Source organism: Protopterus annectens, chromosome 15.part0 (assembly GCF_019279795.1).
Source record: "Protopterus annectens isolate FY-2018-M chromosome 15.part0, PAN1.0, whole genome shotgun sequence".
NCBI lineage: Eukaryota > Metazoa > Chordata > Ceratodontiformes > Protopteridae > Protopterus > Protopterus annectens.
In genome coordinates, this window is record NC_056749.1 from 350,317,217 (window position 1) to 350,336,793 (window position 19,577).

The 19,577-nt window shown below is 38.6% G+C and overlaps 1 protein-coding gene across 1 annotated transcript in view; it reads right to left on the minus strand.

The window, feature by feature from the left end:
• The window catches only part of AR (androgen receptor), a 659,717-nt gene that overhangs the window by 36,076 nt on the left and 604,064 nt on the right, over positions 1 to 19,577 (minus strand). The window contains exon 6 of the mRNA XM_044057107.1: positions 15,689 to 15,819. Within this exon, the coding sequence (XP_043913042.1) occupies positions 15,689 to 15,819 (131 nt within the window). The remainder of the gene's footprint in view (positions 1 to 15,688; positions 15,820 to 19,577) is intronic.

Consider the following 19,577-nt stretch of genomic DNA (forward strand, 5'->3'; position numbering starts at 1 on the left):
GAGAACGTTGAGGTTTCTTAGTTCCTCAAAAAACACTATGAGTAGTTACAAAAGGATTTTCCAGATTCTAAACCCATTCCTCCTTTTCTGTCTGCTTTAGGGGATGTGTGTACTTCTTCCTTCAATTTTCCTGATAGTCGGCCAGCTGTTTCTAAATATGCAGACAGAATGTGTAAAGTTCCTTGGTCTTTTAAATTTTCATACATTATTCCCAAACCTGACCCGGCAACTATAGCCTTAGCTGATCCCACTGCTAACCCAGGCCCACTTCACGCTTGAGCCCCGACCTACCCAGCCCTTAGAGCCAATCTTTATCCCGAATTTATGGATCTGGCTAGCCGACTTCCCTTACCTACATTGTTCTAACATGCAGAAGCTGTTCACCTTGGAGACCTGCTACTGATATGGGTACAGCCTTGCGCAAGACTTACACCCTCTCCCCCGGATTTTCAAGGCCCAGCAACAGTGCACCTGATGCCGCCGGAACCGTGATGCTTTCCAGGGCACAGGCCCCTCTCTCGGGGTGAACCCATTCCAGGGTGCCCTGCCCTTTACACAGAAAAGAAAACTCTCCCAGGGGCCGCTGCTGGTTTCTCCAGGATTGTTTGCATCACTGCACTGGATTCCGCAAGGTGCCTGTCTCTGCCACTCTGGATTCAGGGATCTGAACCTGACTTCCGAGGGGGATGGAGACCATCACCCATCCCTTCGGAATGGCACTCGCCTATCTCTCAGGACCGACTGACCCATGTTCAACTGCTGTTCACATGGAATCTTTCTCTGCTTCAGCCTTCAAAGCTCTCATTTGAATATTTGCTATACCACCAAGATCTGAACCTGCTGCGGCTCCACCTGGGTCCTCGCCCTAGGCTGTAGTGCCACCGCGGCTTTTAGGGTATCTGAGTTGCAATTTCTTATGTTATGTCAACCTTATCTCGTTTCCCATAGGGACAGGGTTCCTTTGAGAACTAATCCTTCTTTTATGCTTAAAGTGGTATCTGAGTCTACGTTAAGCCAAATGATCCATCTTCCCCTTTTCTTTCCCAAACCTAGAAATGAGGGAGAAAGAATACTCCTTACTTTACATACATACATACAAGCATACAAATCTTTCAAGCAAGGGCATAATGCCCTTTTAGCCAGCTAATATACCAAAACAGTTGTTCCCATTAATAAGTGTCTTAAAAATATCTAAACTAGTGCTTGCTTTAATGCAATTTGGTAGTTTGTTCCATGCATCAGCTACTCTCTTACAGAACCACTTAGGACACTTCTCATTCCTACAGAATCTTCTAGATAGGTTGTCTGTTGATTCTCTAGTACTTTGTGATATCCCCACACATTCCCAGGAGTAGTTGTCTTTAAATTCCCTATATACCTGAACAAGATCTCTTCTTAAATATCTATAAGAGATAAGTTTGGCTACTTTAGTTTTTCATAATAACCTAAATTTTGATATCCATGGGTGCTCTTGGTATATTTCTGCTTTACTCTTTCCAGTTTACTCATGCATGTTTTCTTATAAGGTTTCCATATTGTTATACCACACTTATGTTTGGGTCTAATGTAATTGACAGAATTTCTGATTTCCTTGACTGTATACATTTTTTTATACAACTTACAGTTCTGTAACTATCATTAACCAACTGGATGATATGATCAAAACAACTCAAAGCTGGATCTACCCATATACCCATGTCCTTAAATGAATATACAGTTTCAATCACTGTGTGCTTTATTAAACATTCACCTTTCAATTTATGTCTCCCAAATCTTATATGCTTAGTTTTTGATGTATTTATCAGCATATTATTCTAATGTGCCCAAATGATCAATTTAGTCATGTTCTTTTGTAGACATGCCCTATCTGTAACACATGTAATCAGTTTATCCAATTTCAAGTCATCTGCATAAAGACTGTAGAACACCTCATATGAAAAAGTAAGGTCTGAAACATACAATCTAAACAAGCAAGGGCCTAGGACAGAGCCCTGTGGGACACCCTGACTGTAACCAAAAGTTTCACCTGTACAGTTGCTGTATGATACCTGCCGTGTCCTATTTGTAAGCAATGCAGCTATCCGTCTCATCAACAGTACATCAGTACCTAGCTGCTCTAATTTATTGATCAGTCTGTTGTACATGACCATAGCAAATGCTGAAGTTAAATCTATATAACATATCACATCACACTCTGTCATTTATAGCTGTTATTATACTGTTACAGAACATCATGTTGCAGGGGGTGCACATAAAATTTTCAGCATATGTATGCTAATACATGTTTGCAAGTCATAGCCTTTCCAATTCTGACCATAACTTATCCAATATTACATTCTTCATTATTGTTCTACAAAATGAAAGTAGACTTTTGGGTCTGTATGACTCTGAGTTTGTCCTGCTCCCCTTTCCCTTAAAGACAGGTTAATAAGAACATCTCCAATCTTCTGGAATCTTCTCGTACTTATACAGCATAGTACATAATGCATATAATGGTACTGTAAGTTTTTGCTGAAGTGTTCTCAGGTCATTATCACTAATTCATTCTCCTCCCTGCACTTTTTTTGGATCTGGTTTGTACAGTTCTTTTTCAATATAATCTAATTTGATTTCAATATATGAAGTTACTTGGATGTCAGTAGGACAACTTTTCTGACCCTTTCTGGAGCCAAACTGTTTTGCATAAGAATTTGCAACTATATCTAAGTTGTGTCTGAGAATACATTTCAGAATCTACACACAGTTTATCAATTTGTATGTCCTTATTCCTTCCACATCTTACGTATATATAAAATGGTTTCCTATTATGCTCAATAGCTTTACATAAAATTTCTTCAAAAGTTTCTTGACCTTGTCTCATACTGTGCTTAATTTGTTTGTCCAGCTTGTTTATTTCATTTTTCAAAGTTGAAGTTTGGCCTCTTTTCCATTTCTAATATTTTTCTCTCTCACCTTAATCATGTATCCTGTTCTTATGGAACCATATCCTCCTGATGTTGTATGCCTAGATCCTGACGTTAAAACATTTTTTTTTTTTTAATTTTTTGCACTCAAACAATTTCTCTTTCAAAACTCCCAAATTCCTTCTGCAGTTTTTCCACTGAATACATGACTCCAGTTGGTTTTACATATTGACTCTTTTGCTTCCATATAATCTATAATTAACCTAATGTGCATTGGTTTAGATTTCAGTTTAGAAGAATTATCTAGCAACAAATTAACCTTTATAACCCCGTGATCACTGCACATCAACAGTGGTAAAACCTGACATGAAGTAACAGTACTTTCTTTAGGAACACAAACAATGTCTAGTATGTTCCATTCTCTGGTAGTTTTTCCTGAACATAAGTTGTGAATAATTTCCTTACTAATGTTGTTGAATCAATATTACTCCAGTCTGTTTTTGGTACATTTAAGTCCCCAGCCACTATTATTCTATCCTCCTGTGTTTCATGCAAGAAATGTATGAATTTCTGTAGGTCATCAACACTTGACTTTGGTGATCTATACACTCCAACAATTGTTAGATGTTCCAGGGTCGTCTTTATTGTCACAGTTACACAGTCTGTCGTATTGATGTTATCATTGAACATGTAATAATCACAGGTCTTGTAACTATCTTCAGTCCCTATCATAACACCTCCACCTGATTTTTTGTTAGAATGTCTGTTACAGTAAAAACATTTATACCCTGACAGAACTGGTTTCCAGACATTGTTCTTAACTATGTTTTACAAATAATAACAACATCGATCTTGTGTGAATAGCAAATTTTCCAGTAAAAAAATATTATTAATGTTCCTAGCATTAACAACCATCAGAGATGCATCAAATGTTGCTATCTGTGAACAGTTAAATGTCTGACCTGGCAAAAATCATACCTTATGGTCGTCAAATATTGAAAAATATCGGCTGCAAAAATTATTTTCCCTGATCTTGACGAATGCACAGCACCCTGTTTGAACATGTCTGCCTAAAATACCCTGGATGTCCACAGGCAACTCAGGTACTATCTTGACAGAACTCCATCTTTCACATCTTTGGATCAATTGTTCATTTCTTGTGAAAGTAAGAAGAAGAAGGGATAACCTGTGTCAAAACAGACTATTTCCAAACAGTTATCTAAGGCTATTACCTTTTGTTATACTCACCCAAAGAAACTATTCCAGGCAGGGTGAAAGCCCACTTTACAAGGACCATATCTTTTTCTATGGATTTTTGGAAAGGGTTGGAATCTAGAAGTATTCTAGAAGCTGCTATTTGGTCCTCATACATACTTTAACAACGCACTATAAGCTGGATTCATTCTCTAGGTCCATATCAGGCTTTGATAGGACCATTTTCCAGGGGCTACTGGACTCTTCTCCTTCCACCTCCCAAATGTAGTTAGCTAGGGTAATCTACCCATATGGCTAAGCCTACTGCAGTAGTGATCAATATGATGAACATAGTGCAGTCGTACAAGTAAACGTATCATAACATCAGACGTTCGAATGGTCACTGCTGCAGTAGCCACTCCCTCTCCCATCACCCCCCTTATTTTTTGTGAGCTTTTCTTGCCAGGGTGTGGACTTTTTTCCAGCTTTGCCCTTTCAGGGCTCAGTCTCCCTTTCTCTGTTCTCTCTGTTGGTAGGAAAGCTCTGAAGGGCTTCGCACCCAAACCTGTTTTAGTCAGCTCAGCACAAGCTTTCTGACAGTTTGGGCTCATGGAAGGTGCCCCAAAACTTTGGAAGCTCGCCGACTATTATATCCTTGGCAGGATATAACCTATATGGCTAAGGCTACTGCAGCAGTAATCATTTGAAGATATACTATTATGTTAAGTTTACTAACATAACTGTACTTTACTTTCTCTACTTTGTGTGAGTGTCAGTCAGTTACATATTAGAATCTATAATTTCATTTACAACTACATGCATGTATTGCATATGTAAGTGTAGTTTTTTTCTCCCCAGGCCTTCCCTCAAAATGGGTTTGTACAGCAGGACTTCTCCAGCCAACAAAAAGGTAACATGATAATATAATGTAATATAATATAGTCTAATATAATATAATATAATATAATGTAATATAATATAATATAATATAATATAATATAATATAATATAACAATAGTCAGTTTTAAGAATAAACTATTCAGAAGCAAAACCTCTCAGCAGTGAAAAACTAAGACCTTGAACTTTAATGTCAGTGGATTAAATGAATTTCAGTTAACTGTTAAAAGCTGATAGTAAAAATTAAGAAATGCTGTGTTGGTCTGATAACAAACAAAGACAATGAAACACAGACGTGATGGAAAACCTTTTATTGGATCAACATAGGTTTTATAATGATTCAAGCTTTCGGGCTACCATGAGCTCTTTGTTGGGAGTTACTAAGTTACTGGTGTTAGATACACTGCTAAAATATAAACTTGTGTTTAGAAACACAGATGTGATGTGATGCCTTTTATCGAGCCAAGACAGATTTTACCATTACTCAAGCTTTCGGGCTAGTCTTCATTGAGAGTATTACATTACTAATGTTGGATACAGTCCTAAAATATCCATTTGTGCCTAGAAAGGGAAGCACTTAGACAATGCCAGTCAGTTTTTTTTTTAAAAAAGTGCAATATGGATGTTTAATATGACTTTAAATCTCAGAAACATTAAAGCTGCAGATTCCACTCGCATGACGAGTGCACGGAATACAGAAATCTGCAACTGACAAAGAGTCAGAACACTTATGAGGCTGAAAATAAAAATCTTGAAAATGGAAAAAGTTGGTTGCATCAAATAATGCTTGCAGACACATAACACATTAAAAAAATCAAGCTCCACCACTCCTACATTCTCTTTCTGAGTATCCAGAACTGCAGATTAAAGACAATATATATTGTTTTATGTAAAACTGATTATATACCTTTCTGTTCTCTGTGGGTGGCTATGCAGCCACTAAATTAGAATACAAAAAACAAAATTAGCAGTGGTGCAGGGGAGATTGCCCACCACAGTATATGCAGGTGTGCTCATAAATTATGTGATGTCGAGAATACAATATAAGGTATATACAAAAGTTGTACAAAGTTTTCCACATACTGTTCCTTCTAATGGATCACAAAACATGTTAAAAAAGCATCTTTAATAATATATATAAAACAAATGATGCAGTTTTACATTTATATTTGCAGTTGCTCCACTGCCATTACATTTTTCACTTTCTTCACGATATGTACTTTTTTAAACATAAGAGGATGTGAATTGAGTCATAAAAGAAATCTTAGCAAAGTAACCTACATACATCACTCCTACTCATTGTTAAATGCTGTTTATAAATTTAAAAAAAGTAGATTTGTATTACTGAAATAAACTGCCACTTATGACTCATTCAATAACTGTTTCTGCTGCACATGTAAAAATGTGCAATGAATCAATAAGTTTCAAACTTTATAAACTACTGCTGCGCCATGATAAGGCTCTTTAAATTATTCTGTGCTCCATTTTTTTTTTTTTTGTCTTCTGTGTTTTTAACCCTGATGATGTAAACAGGATCCTAAAACTGCTTTCGGTAGCAGTACACTTCCATCTAAAGTACCTTATCTGTTTTTCTTTCTGTTTTTTTTTTTTTGTTTTCCTGTGATATTTTTATCAAGTCCTAACCCCCCTCCCCCACACACATTTTGACTACACTCTGTTATCCTAACAGCAGAACCTCACAAACTCCTGGGACTTGCACTTACTGGTCTGAATATATACTATGAAAAAATATGATAACCACTCCTGTCCTTTGTTCACAGGTTATTGTTATTACCAGTGGCTATTAAAAAAACCTGTAGTCTTGAGAAACTGAACTGCATTACAACACATGGTAGCAGCCCTGTGAAAATGAAGATTTTGCACTCTACAGACACTCTGGAGAATCAGCCTATTATCCTCCCTTATACAGTGGTAAGCACAAGTTGAAATAATCACACTCATCACAGGTCTCAGCTCTCCCTGCCTTAGCCACCATTGATTGGCTTTTCCAATCACTGCATGCAACATACAGTTCACATTTCTCTAGTGGTACAGAACTAGCGAATCAGGCATCTCACAAGTTCCTTCAAAGACAGACATAGAACCCATCTACAAAATCATAAACGTGCTTTAGCTTGCATTCTGGGAGTTATTTCAAAACTAAACCATGCAGGTTCCTCGTCTAGACAACGGTAAGGTCTTGCAACGGGAGTTTCATCCCCCAAGTTCAGCTGAAAGATAATGTGCATATGCCTTTATTCACCCATCTCCCCGCCTGCAGTTTAGTTAAAGGCTCTGCAACAAATAAATAAATCAGATATGGCAACACTGGTAGCCTGCTCTGCCTGTCTTCACCACAAAGAACACTGTACAGTATCTGCTGCCATATGTCAGTGTACCCACCAACCTAAGTTAATCAGTAAATGATTGTCGATATGAACAAAAATGACAGAATCACTAAAAGCAGCAAAAGAGTTAAAAATGCAAACTTTTTGAACATTTACCCTCACCTGCTGTTTGTCCTATTTAATAAATCATCACACAGAGGAACACCTACCTGTTGGCTTGTACTAATTCAATTCCAAAAAGCCCTGGAGGTGGCTGACCTCTAGGGCATTGCAGACTTTTTAAATTGTAACCTTTGCAATAAATGTGAAATGATTCAGGAGTTCTCCTGGCTCTTCTTGTTTCACTTTGTTACTGCACGGAGTACCCTGCTGACTAAAAGTCATCAGGCTCAACCAGCAGTCACCTTCCCCTTAAAAACGCCACCGTTACACAAAACAGGAGTCAATAATTCTATGCAGAATCATACTTTGTAGCTGGAACACATTGCCATGAAAACTATAAATTATAATGTAGCTGTTGTTTACACTTTGAAATAATTAACATAAACGGCATTTGGATGTTGACAATAATGTACTCTGTTCTACTCTTTGTTCTCCAGAGTTAGTCCTATGACAGCAGCCATTAACCCCCAGGAAAAAAATGCAATGACTTATTCACCTCCAGTCAAACTAATGAAGCATTGCATTCTTTTAATAGTTTGAGCAACTTATTACTTAAACAGATTACTAAAAATTGTATATATTGGCGTACATGGTCTACATCTATCTACACCCATACTCTCTAGAAGAAGGCATGCACACCTATGAACAGACACTGAACCTAAGCAATAAATTCAATGAAACAGTAACAGGGAAGACATCTCAATGCTGACGGTGCTCCCAATTCACTTTGAAAACAGGAGAATCCAGGCTACAGACCATATAGGGAATTTTGTAAGTAGCCCCCAGCAGTCACGTATCAAAACAGGGGATGCTGGGCATCTGCCACCATACTGCACATCTTGATGAAGAACCCAGATGCAGAGAACAGGCTAAAATGCACCACCTTCCACTGAAAATGCAGCTCAAATTGGTGGCACCTAAGTGGCTCTTAAATGCTAACATGCCAGTAAGCATCCATCTTGTTCAGTTTAATCCACATCAACAAAGAAGCAGAAGCATGAAGGCCAGAAGGGTGGTCTTGAGAATATTCCCGTAACCGAAAGAAGTCTGAGATGAGAAAGGACCCCCACCCTTCCATGATTTCTTTGGGACTAGTAAAACACAGGATATAGCTCTCTTCCATGCTCCCATTTTGAAATAATTTTTATGGACTCACATAAAAGTAAGGATAATGATGGTGCCACAAGGCCATCTAACACCAAACAGACTATCAGAAGAAAGAGTGACAAACATGGCCTCAGCAAGTTCAGAAAGTGTCCCCTTTATATGATATCTAGCATTATTTTTTGCTGGATATTGTTTCTCCAAACATGAGCAGCTAAAAGAACCCCTTCCTCCTGGTGCGGCCAAATGGAAACAACCAGGACTGTTATGGAGGTCTGACTTGATCAAAACTAAAAGAATCTAAGGGCAAGGGGTAATGCATCATGCTGTTTGGCAGGACTGTCCTTATGCCTTGCAGACTTTTTTCTGCTGAAGAACTGAGAAGATTTACATAAGGAGTTTGAAAAAGCAGAACTGCCAACATCTCATACTATGAAAACTGTCTTGCCCCCCTTTTAAAAGGGACCTATTAAAGAGAGCACCGTACCAAAATGGGGCACCCAGGATGGCTTACTGCAACTCATGTAATTTGCGGAGACTAAAGCAAGCCTTCATGTGCAAGCAAGCACTGGTGGACATAAAACTTGGTCCAAACATCTTGAAACAGCATGGAACCCAAGTGACAATGCCATACTGACAGCTTTCTCAAAAAACACTTATTAGAATTTGGAACAGATGGCATCTTTCCAGGGCTGTCTGTTGTGGACTAATAAAGCTAATAAAATATAGACTCACTCAGTTTTCAAACAACATTAGACCTCCAGCAGAAGCTACTGAGTTACTGATAATTGATATTGTGTCCTAATACCCACTAATGCAGAGGAATGTAGGGCAGAAGACATATATTTCCATACGTGCTAAAGCAGACATTTTAAGAAATATCAGCGAGAGAAAAATACGTTGTGCATGGTTTAGATGCTTAGATATGACATAAATACTTGAGAAAGAGAGAAGGGAAAGTGTGTCTGTCTGCCTATAATGAGTGACAGTGGAGTGCATATCCTGTTCCAAAGAATTTAAATATAAGTTCTTTCCAAATGATACAGTTTAAAAAGAGTTAATCCTCAATAGAAAAAGCAAGTTCAAGTCATGAAACCTAATGGGAAGATAAGCCACAATAATAAAAATGTGCTGGAACTTTACGTGCAACCCAAGGAAGAAACCAGTACATCATTACTTACTAGTCTGTCATAACATGAAAAACACGTAACATAATTTTCTTAAAACAAACAAAAAAAAATACAAAGTGGACAAGACATGTTACTAAGTCAGGTATACAGCAGGTTCTGCTAGAAGAATAAGATGCTGGTCTATATCTTAATGCCCTAAATTAGGTGTCCAGAAATGTAAGACAAAGATGGCCTGATCACTCCAACACAGATCTCTGTAAGAAACCCATCAAAATAGCTTCTGCTGAAGGTTTCACTTAGTCTGAAAACTCAGACACTCTTCTTTACTAGCTATATCTTGCCCATGTTTGCTGTTAGCTTTTGCATACTCAAGGTTCAGCTGCTCATGGCTCAAGGTTCTACTCCTTATGGCTCATTTACCTAGATTTGAATGTTTATGTGTGTATTTGGGTGTGTCTATAAATATACTTTTTCCAGGTTTGTGCAACCTCTTAGGTTGTACATTTATAGACCACGGGTCTGGGGGCAGAGCCCCCATAAGAATGGGTTGGAGAGGGGGCCTGCTTACTGCAAAAGCAAATTTTTAAAACTCATTGCTGATCATGAGTAGACTTTCACTAGTGCAATCAGCAAAGAATTAGTACAACTTGAGCAGTTCGAGTTCAACTTAATGCTTGCTCTTTTAACTTGGTTACCTATGGATGATTCAAGAAAGGAAGAGAGGTTTCAGTAACCTCCACCATATAAAAGAAGAAGCTATCCATTTATAAGTGACCAACAAGGGTGAATGTAAGGGTACACTTCAGTTGGTTGACAGACTAAATTATCGAAACTGACGTGGTTGATAACACATGATTGACAATTTAGTCTGTCAATCAATTTGAACACCAGGAAACAAAACAATTGTTTTGCTGGGAAGCAAGCCTCCCTACACACTCCACATGGGGGGCTGTGCCCCCCACCCCTAGTTAATTACATATATATCAACTCTGGGAGCGCACTACAGTTTGAAAAGGGGCACAATCCCCAATCTCCACTGTAGCATGATCTCAGTCAAATTAGTTGACAAACTGTCAATTATGTGGTTTTGACAATTTAGGCCATCGACCAACTGAAGTAGACCCGGCTGCAAGTCTTGATGTCTCCAAGCTGCAAAACAGAGCATTACAAGTTACAGGGTCACAGGGTGGGATAGCCCATGATTTATCTACTTTTTTTTCACAAACAGGCATTTAGCTACATAGCTGCTTTTAATGGGAAGAATTGGGAAGCAAAGGACATAAATGGATTTTGTCATACTAAGCACTTCTCTAAATGATGCTCTTCAGTATGAAGCAAGCAGGAGAGGCTCACCTACTAAGTTCAACAACAGCTGCAGAGTCAAAAAGGAATGGTGAAAGGGTCTGCCAGCTAGCAAATGAGGATAATGTTTACTCCAGCCCCTTGCAAAGGATATGTAGTAACACAAGTGGTATGATCAAACAGTGAGTTTCCATTGTAATTCTGAGAACTGTTACTGCAATCCTAGGAACAGCAAGTGTTTAACAGTGACTATGGGGTATATGTGTGTACGGGGGAATACACACACACACACACACACACACACATATATATATATATATATATATATATATATATATATATACATATATCTATGGTGAGTGCATCAGCAAAGTCTTGAGTGCTCATAAAAGTGAACACAGACAGAGTGATCATTTTACATCAAAGTGTAAAATGATCGAACATCAAAAATACAAAAATTATTATTATTTTTTTTTTTTGCAGGAGGGCAGGCATCCCTGTGCCTCCCACACCCCACTGCTAATAACATACACTAACTCTTGACATAGCACAATGGCAAGTAAGGTCAAATTCACTTATCCCACTGCAAGGTGATCCAGTGCAAAACACTGCTGGCAGAGATTCCATGTAACAAAACATTCTCTCACATGAGCATTTGCTTTTATTTTTTACAGCAGTAAAAACATTTGTTCATGTCAGCGTGTGCTTTTGTCAACTGTAAGTATATATATGTATTATATGTATAGGTATGTATGTATATCTATGTATGTGTGTGTGTGTGTGTGTGTGTGTGTGTGTGTGTATATATATATATATATATATGTCCCCTTCAAAACATCTAAAACCCGTAACATCTAATTTCATAACATTGAGACCAGAACATCTAAAACCCATAACATTGAATTTCATAACATCTAACAGTACAAATCACATGAAAATAACATCCCATCCACATATAACAACATGTAACAACCCCAAACTACCAAACACACTTTTTATTACATTTCTGCAGAGGGCTTGATACAGTGGGGTTAGGAAATTAACTTTTTCCCACTGTACTGCGATCTTGGAGTTGGTATATTTAATTTACGGTGGGTATGGGGGGCAGAGACCACGACATAGGGGGGTGCAGGGGGTCTTGCCCCCCCTGCAGAAATGTAGTAAAAAGTGTGTTTGGTAGTTTGGTGTCGTTATATGTGGAAGGGATGTTATTTTCTTGTGATTTGTAGTGTTAGATGTTATGAAAGTCGATGTTATGGGTTTTAGATGTTTTGGGTTTTAGATGTTCTGGTCTCAATGTTATAAAATTAGATCTTTCAAAGTAGACCTATATATATATATATATATATATATATATATATATATATATATATATATATATATATATATATATATATATATGTGTGTGTGTGTGTGTGTAAATCAAAAAGTAGAATAAACATTTGGTAGAAGGTTTTGTGGGTATACAAAAAAGATAGAATGCACAAATGAATGGTCTACAAGGCTGTGGAGCACATCATCATGGAACTCATTAAAAGAGATATTGGGAGCCTCCAAACACTGGACCCTACCCAGTTTGGTTTTGTTAAGGGCAGATCATGCCTCCTAAACCTGGTGGACTTCTTTGAGACAGTTACCAAGACTTTAGACGAGGGAAAGAAGGTTCACACAGCCTACCTAGACCTCGCAAAGGCTTTAGACACCATTCCCCATTCTGGTATTATAGACAAGCTCACCAGCCTGAAAATAAACCCCCTACGTCATGAGATGGGTTGCCAATTGGCTCATGGATAGAACCCACACGGTGAGAGTTGCAGGCTCTAGGTCCGACTCTAAACCGGTTACAAGTGGTGTCCCCCAGGGCTCAGTGCTGAGACCCCTCCTTTTCAGTATATACTTCTCAGAGGTATCGGCAAGCACAGGAGGACTATGGCTGACCAAGTTCAGACGACTGCAAACTGGGGGCCATAATTTACTCTCCGGCTGATACAGACATCCTCCATAAGGGTCTAACTGAGACGGATACATGGTGTCAAAATCATGGCCTCAAGCTAAATGCCAAAAAAGTACATAGTCATCCCCTTTGGAAAAAAAAAACAAAGTACCCGTGAACTACCACATACGTGGTAGTCCCCTAAATACAGAAAATGTAATAAGGGATTTGGGGACCCAAGTAGATAGTAATCTCTCCTTTGATAATCATATTGCCAAGGTGGTTAGAAAATCCTTCTATGTGGCCCAACTAATCACAAAAGGGTTCGCATCTAGAACAAAAGAGGTTATTGTGTCCCTCTGCTCATCACTCATCAGACCCATCATAGAGTACAACGCCCCATTTGGGATGTACCTTACAAGACACCTGCAACAGCTGGAAAGACCACAGAAGTACCTCATCAAGAGGATTACTGGCCTCAAACAGATGCCTTATACAGCCCGAATGAAGAAACTCCAGCTGTACTCAGTTGCATACCGCTTACTCAGAGGTGATCTCTGCCTGACATACAAGGCCATGTCAAACCCAGAATTGATGGACATGCTCCACTTAAAAAAAAAAAAAAAGAAAAGCAAATCCCCAAGAGCAAACCTCACCACAATGATAAATAGGATGTGCTGGAGGGATAGATTCCTGTCCCAGAGACTCCCCATGCTTTGGAACAGGATTCCAATCTACATTAGGCAGAGCCCCTCACTAACACTCTTCAAAAGAAACCTTGCGAGTGAATGGGAAACAGAAAATTTAGCCTGGGGATCACTGCAGTGGCTCTGCTGGACAGAGGCACAGGGAACTAATGGCTCTGCTGGACAGAGGCACAGGGAACTAATCTAAGGGGGTGGCGAAAGCCAACATATTCTGGCTAGGCTTATAGATGCCTTCGGGCAGATAGCCTAGTACTTACCCATGAACCTATAATACTCATTTAAGAGAATCTCATACATATGGTTGAAATTTATATAGTGTATCTAAGCAGGAGCTGGCAGGAAAATGAATGTTTGAATGAAAAAGTGACAGTTGTGGAGATGTGTAAGACTATGTTACAGCCGTTGTGAATATGCAAGTCTTTGTGGTTTAAGCTTAAAGTACAGGTAAGGGGATACCTTTGATGTTGTACATGTTTTGTGTTGTCTGTGTTCTAATTCTTTTTGTCTTGGGTACTGGTACGGTTAGGGAAACGTTTTTAGTAACGTAATATGCAGGATCAGGGGTAGGGTTAGGGGGAGGCGTAGGAGTCGAGTTATGGTTAGGGTTAGCACACGAGTAAGATGGTACAGCAGGGAAAGAAAATGTATATCTACTCCTTGTAGCAGCTTGATGTTCCTCTTTCTCTACGTTAAAAGCTAAACACAGTACTTAATATGTGGCCTCAGCAAGGCCCAGAAGAATGACAGTAGTACTCATTTGCATCCTGAATGTATCCCTCTACGGATAACCATACCCAAACATTCTGTTCACTGCTGCCAGTCATGCCTCCATCTTGCCTGATCTGTAGATTCACTCATTCTTCTTTGGGATAACAGCCCACAGACCTGTTCATTTCTCCTTACCAGGTGACCTTGGTTTCAAAAGATTATCAGGAAGAGATGGAATGAAGCAGCAAATGGCCACCTCTCAAATCCTGACGTGATGGTGGTAATGAGATGGTGATGAGTCGAGGAACAACTCCCCCCAGTTTATATATATATATATATATATATATATATATATATATAAACTCTGTTGCTGCACAACAGTGGAGAAAAGGTGAAACCTCTATGTTTACTGAAAGTGCTTTACAGTGTAATCACCTTGAAGTAAGTAGACTTGCAGAAGTAGAAGTAGAACACCTGTGATAGTCAGACAGTAAGTATGGTATCTTCTTAATGCACTGATTCTTCCTAGCGGAATTTGAGGTACATGCTGTGCAGAGCTATTCACTTCTGCATCAGTTCAGGGTGCACCTGTGACCAATACACACAAAGAAGTGTCCATACTGAAAGGTCTGCATTGGTTGCCCATTTGTGAGCTGATGCAGGAATGAGGGGCATAGGCTAATTCATAGAAAAGCTCCAAGTTTAGTGGTGGTAGCCATGACACTGCACAGAAAATGAATCACCTAGGGTAATGAAGTCCCATGATTAAGGTGGCATTATATGGTTGGGTAGGGCTGGGGCATTCAGCATGAAGAACTGGGGGCATCTGATGCATGTGAAACGTCCGGACATTCAGCATGAAGAACTGGGGGCATCTGATGCATGTGATGGGTCTGTCTTAACAGATACAAAGTAATTACTGTCTGAGTGTGATATAAAGACTCTAACACATTCACAAAACACAGGCCGATTTATTGAATGTCAGTCTGGCCACCTGATGGTCATATGAATTAACAATCTTTGTAAATTACTTTTTATGATATGATCCCAACAATTTACCACTACGTATGAATAGAGATCTGAGAAGCACAAAAAAAAATGAAGCAAGTCAGTCAGATGGAATTACCATGAAAAATTAAAATTACTTTCCAGGTTTCTTTCTGCTGTGTTATGGCAGTCACCTTTATGACAATACATTTTACAATGTGAAGGCAGCCTTGATTAGTATGGAAAAGTACTCAAAAGAACCACACAGTATGTTCACAGCAAGATAGAAATTTAAAGGGCATAAGAAACTCACTGAAACTGAACAGCAGGACTGCCTTCATGTACAGGTACTCGTCCATTGTAACTTGTAGCCAGGCCAGCTCTTGCGATAGGCGACACATCCACAAGCAGTGCTCATACATAGAGGATTTTTGCATTCTGTACCTTGGTAGAAAAGACAAAGTAGTTTTAAAACAATTATGAAAGAAGATGGCATAACAGCAGACATAAAAAAATCTCTAGCAATGGGTTACAGAATATGGTACCCTGATAATCAAGTATAATGACCCTGTGAATCCTTTAAAGGGTAGGCACTGAGGTTGTCTTCAGGTCATTATTATTTTGTTTGGTACACTCCTGTGTCTGTATTATAGGTCACTCAGTGATATGTCTACTTTCATCACAAGTTTAATTCCTAGTCCCTAAATGAGAGCACTGAAACAGTTTTCCCATTTTGGCAGCAGGCTAAGTTACAGGTGATATGACATAATGAGGCTGAGTAGATGCTACACTATCACAGAAACCTAACATAAACAGTGACGGTTGTGGGAGATATCCTCTTTTCTCTAAAGGTCTTCTGTCAAAAAAAAAAAAAAACTGTACTCTGCCATGGCCCATATGAGAAGAAAAACATTTGTGGTGCACCAAGGCCTCCCCTTTGTCATCTGTGACTTCAGTGACCTAAGCCTGTTACTGAACTTGTGTCACTGGTCATCTGGTCATACAGGCATGATTCCAACTGTTGTGCACATCAGTGAGGGCTAGACAGGTATTGTCTCATCTTTAGATGTGAATCAGTCCTACAGAGGTGGGCAACCTGAATGTCATTCGCATTTCTCCTGCCACAGACAGCTCCTAGACAGCACGTCTGACAAACATGCTTCTGTACTGAAATGTTCAAATGAAAATAAAGTAAAATTGTAATGATAATCACTGTTCCAGCAGCACAGACTAAAATGTACATGAACTAGGAGAATTTACAGAATGAATTAATTGGCCAATTTGAGATCAGTACCAGTGTCAGAAATGAAGGCACACCCTAAGCACATCTGAACTTGAGTACAGTTCAGTCTCTCACAGTAACCAAACTAAAACTAGACTCTGAAGTGAAACCACAGATGTCATTGAATTTATTTTATTTAACATTTGTTTACTGAGAAAGTCCGACTGGGACAGAGCTCATTTTCAGTGGAGGCCCAGGCGCATGTCTTTTGAATGTGGGAGGAAAGCAGAGCACCCGAAGGAAACCCACGCAAACACATAGAATGCACCCCAGCCGAGAATCGAACCAGTGAACCTATTGCTGTGATGCGTCAACGCTAACAGCTGCACCACAGTGTAACTCACTAGCTTCCAACATGTGCATTTAAAAATTATAGCTAAAATGGCATAACATCTGCAGCAAGCTAAGCAGACAGCAGATCAAATTTTACCTGTTACTTCTGCAGATCTGAAAGTTGTGACACAAAATTCAAGCCAAACGAGTTAATATTCCCTACTAGGCACTAGAATAAATGTTAGAACAATCTGTGTAAGATCTCTGTATTTCTGGACTGGAATCACAGAAAGCACATAGAATTTCACAGTACTGTGGGCACAGTGGCACAGTGCCTAGGTCTCTTATGACTTTAATCATTGTGCAGCACAGAAACAGAGAGGCAGGGAAAGAAAGACAGAAATGGAAAAAAAGGCAAGAGTTAATCCTGGTACTGACACTTTGGATTATAGTCTTAGCAAACAACCAGTGCATATACTTCAATCTTGTCTTTGGCATTAGATAAAACAGAAGTGGGGGAGATTCACTGTAGGAAAATGTTGTTGTCTTTCGGCTTTTCCCAGTTAAGGGTCGCCATAGCGGAACTCCGGTCCGCTAATGATTGGCAGTAGATTTTCAAGAACGCCGAGGTGCCAGCTCGACGTTCAACCTTCAATGAAGGCACGCCCATTTACGCATGTCTTTCGAACGCCCACCCAGCCGCGGGGAGGACATGCAGACTCCACACAGAAGGCACTCCCCACACTCCAGTCGAGAATCGAACAGGAGAACCTCTTGCTGTGAGGCAACAACGCTACCACTGCACCACCGCAGAATTCACTCACTGTAGGAAAATACTGAAATTTATTAAAGCTAACAGTAGCACACAGTCAACTACCTCAACATAATGTATTTATAAGTGTTAAGTCACATTAAAATCCTTATATATATGCACAAATATGACAATATTAACAATAAATCCATAACTGAATTTAAACTAAAACATCCACATTATCAAAAAGAAAAAAGCTGGTACATATGATCAAAAGGCAGCTTACTGCATGTAGAAAAACTTGACTGAGAAAACAAACTGGATATAAGAAAAATACGCTAGCCAGGGAGTACAGCATGTCTCAGTTTTTTTTTTCTTATTTTCAGATTACTGCATGTACTGGCTTTTTTTTCTGTCCAAGACTGTGGTACAGTAGGCATCCTTGGACTTTATCCTTTCCTCCCAGTGTTGCAGTCTCAGAGTCGGCATATCTAATTAATAGCGTGTGGTAGTGATTAAGGTTGAAGATTGCCCCCGCAAAAAAAAAAACAAAAAAAAAAAATTATACTGTGTTTCATTTGTTTCTTAATCTTCTGCTGATCAAGCATTTGTGCTTGATCATTCGACGTATGTCAATGTGGTTTTTCAGTGTAGTGTACAACACATGATACATACCCACACAAGGGAAAAAATGTCCAGTTCAAACCAGAAGGCACTTTTTTTTTTTTTTTTTATTTTACAGCAGACCCAGGTTTCACCACAAAGGCTTTCTCAATACTGTATCCATTCAAGCCCATTGAAAATATATAAACACACCAAACTGCATTACTGATCCCTCCACCAATCAAATTTAACAATGCACATCTGCTTAGTAAAATAATATGCAACAAACCTATTTTATTTACAAAAAAACCCTTTAAACTTGTCAATAATTCTGTTGGAATACTGTTTTTCCCTTAAATATTTACGTAATATATCGGCCTCTTAATATAACCCTCTTGTGTATTGCAAATTCTCTTTAACCTGATGAACTGTAATTTAGGCAAATTAAATACATGCCTGGGATGCCAGCTAATGGCCAATAAAAGGGAACTTTAAGCAAATGATTTATGAAAAATATTAATAGTAACACTACCAATTTCATTTTAACCAATTTGACATCTAAAAATTCTATTTCATCTTATGCAAGCCATAAACTTAATATTAAATCTGTTATTATTTCAACTTTAAACACATACAATATTTCTTTCTTCCCTCCTTCCCATATCAGCTAGCAATCATTAACAAAACATTTCCATATACTAACTCTCCCCAAATATAGGTTATAGTTGTCATTCATAATAAAGATGCCCTCCAAATACCAGATAAAAATATCAGCATATATGGGTGCAAAAGTTATACCCATAGCCATACCACTCATTTGTAAAAAGCACTTCTGTCTACAATAACAAATGTTTTTAGTCAAGACTTTTCCAACAATGCAATCAAAAAAATTATTAAATTCACCAGTATTAACTGAGATCTTTTCAAGAAATATCTAACATGGTATGTTCATGGGGGATAATTATATACAAAGGCTGGAGATCTAATATACTTGCATAAGAAGAAAATGTTTGTTTTCTCTATTACATTTATGAAAGCATTCATATCTTTAACCAGTATTTTATTATATAAAGTAATGGTTTCAAATATTTTTCCCAAAAAGTAGAAATGAATTCCATAAAGGACACAGTACCTGAAACAATGGATCTACATGGTGACTGGACTATGCCCTTACGAATTTTAGGTAATAGGTAAAGTATAGGCAGCTTTGGATTGCCAACCCTTAGTTGATGGAGCACTTGCTAGTCAACAATGATCCTTTCCCAAGCCTTGTTACAAAGGATTTCATCAATA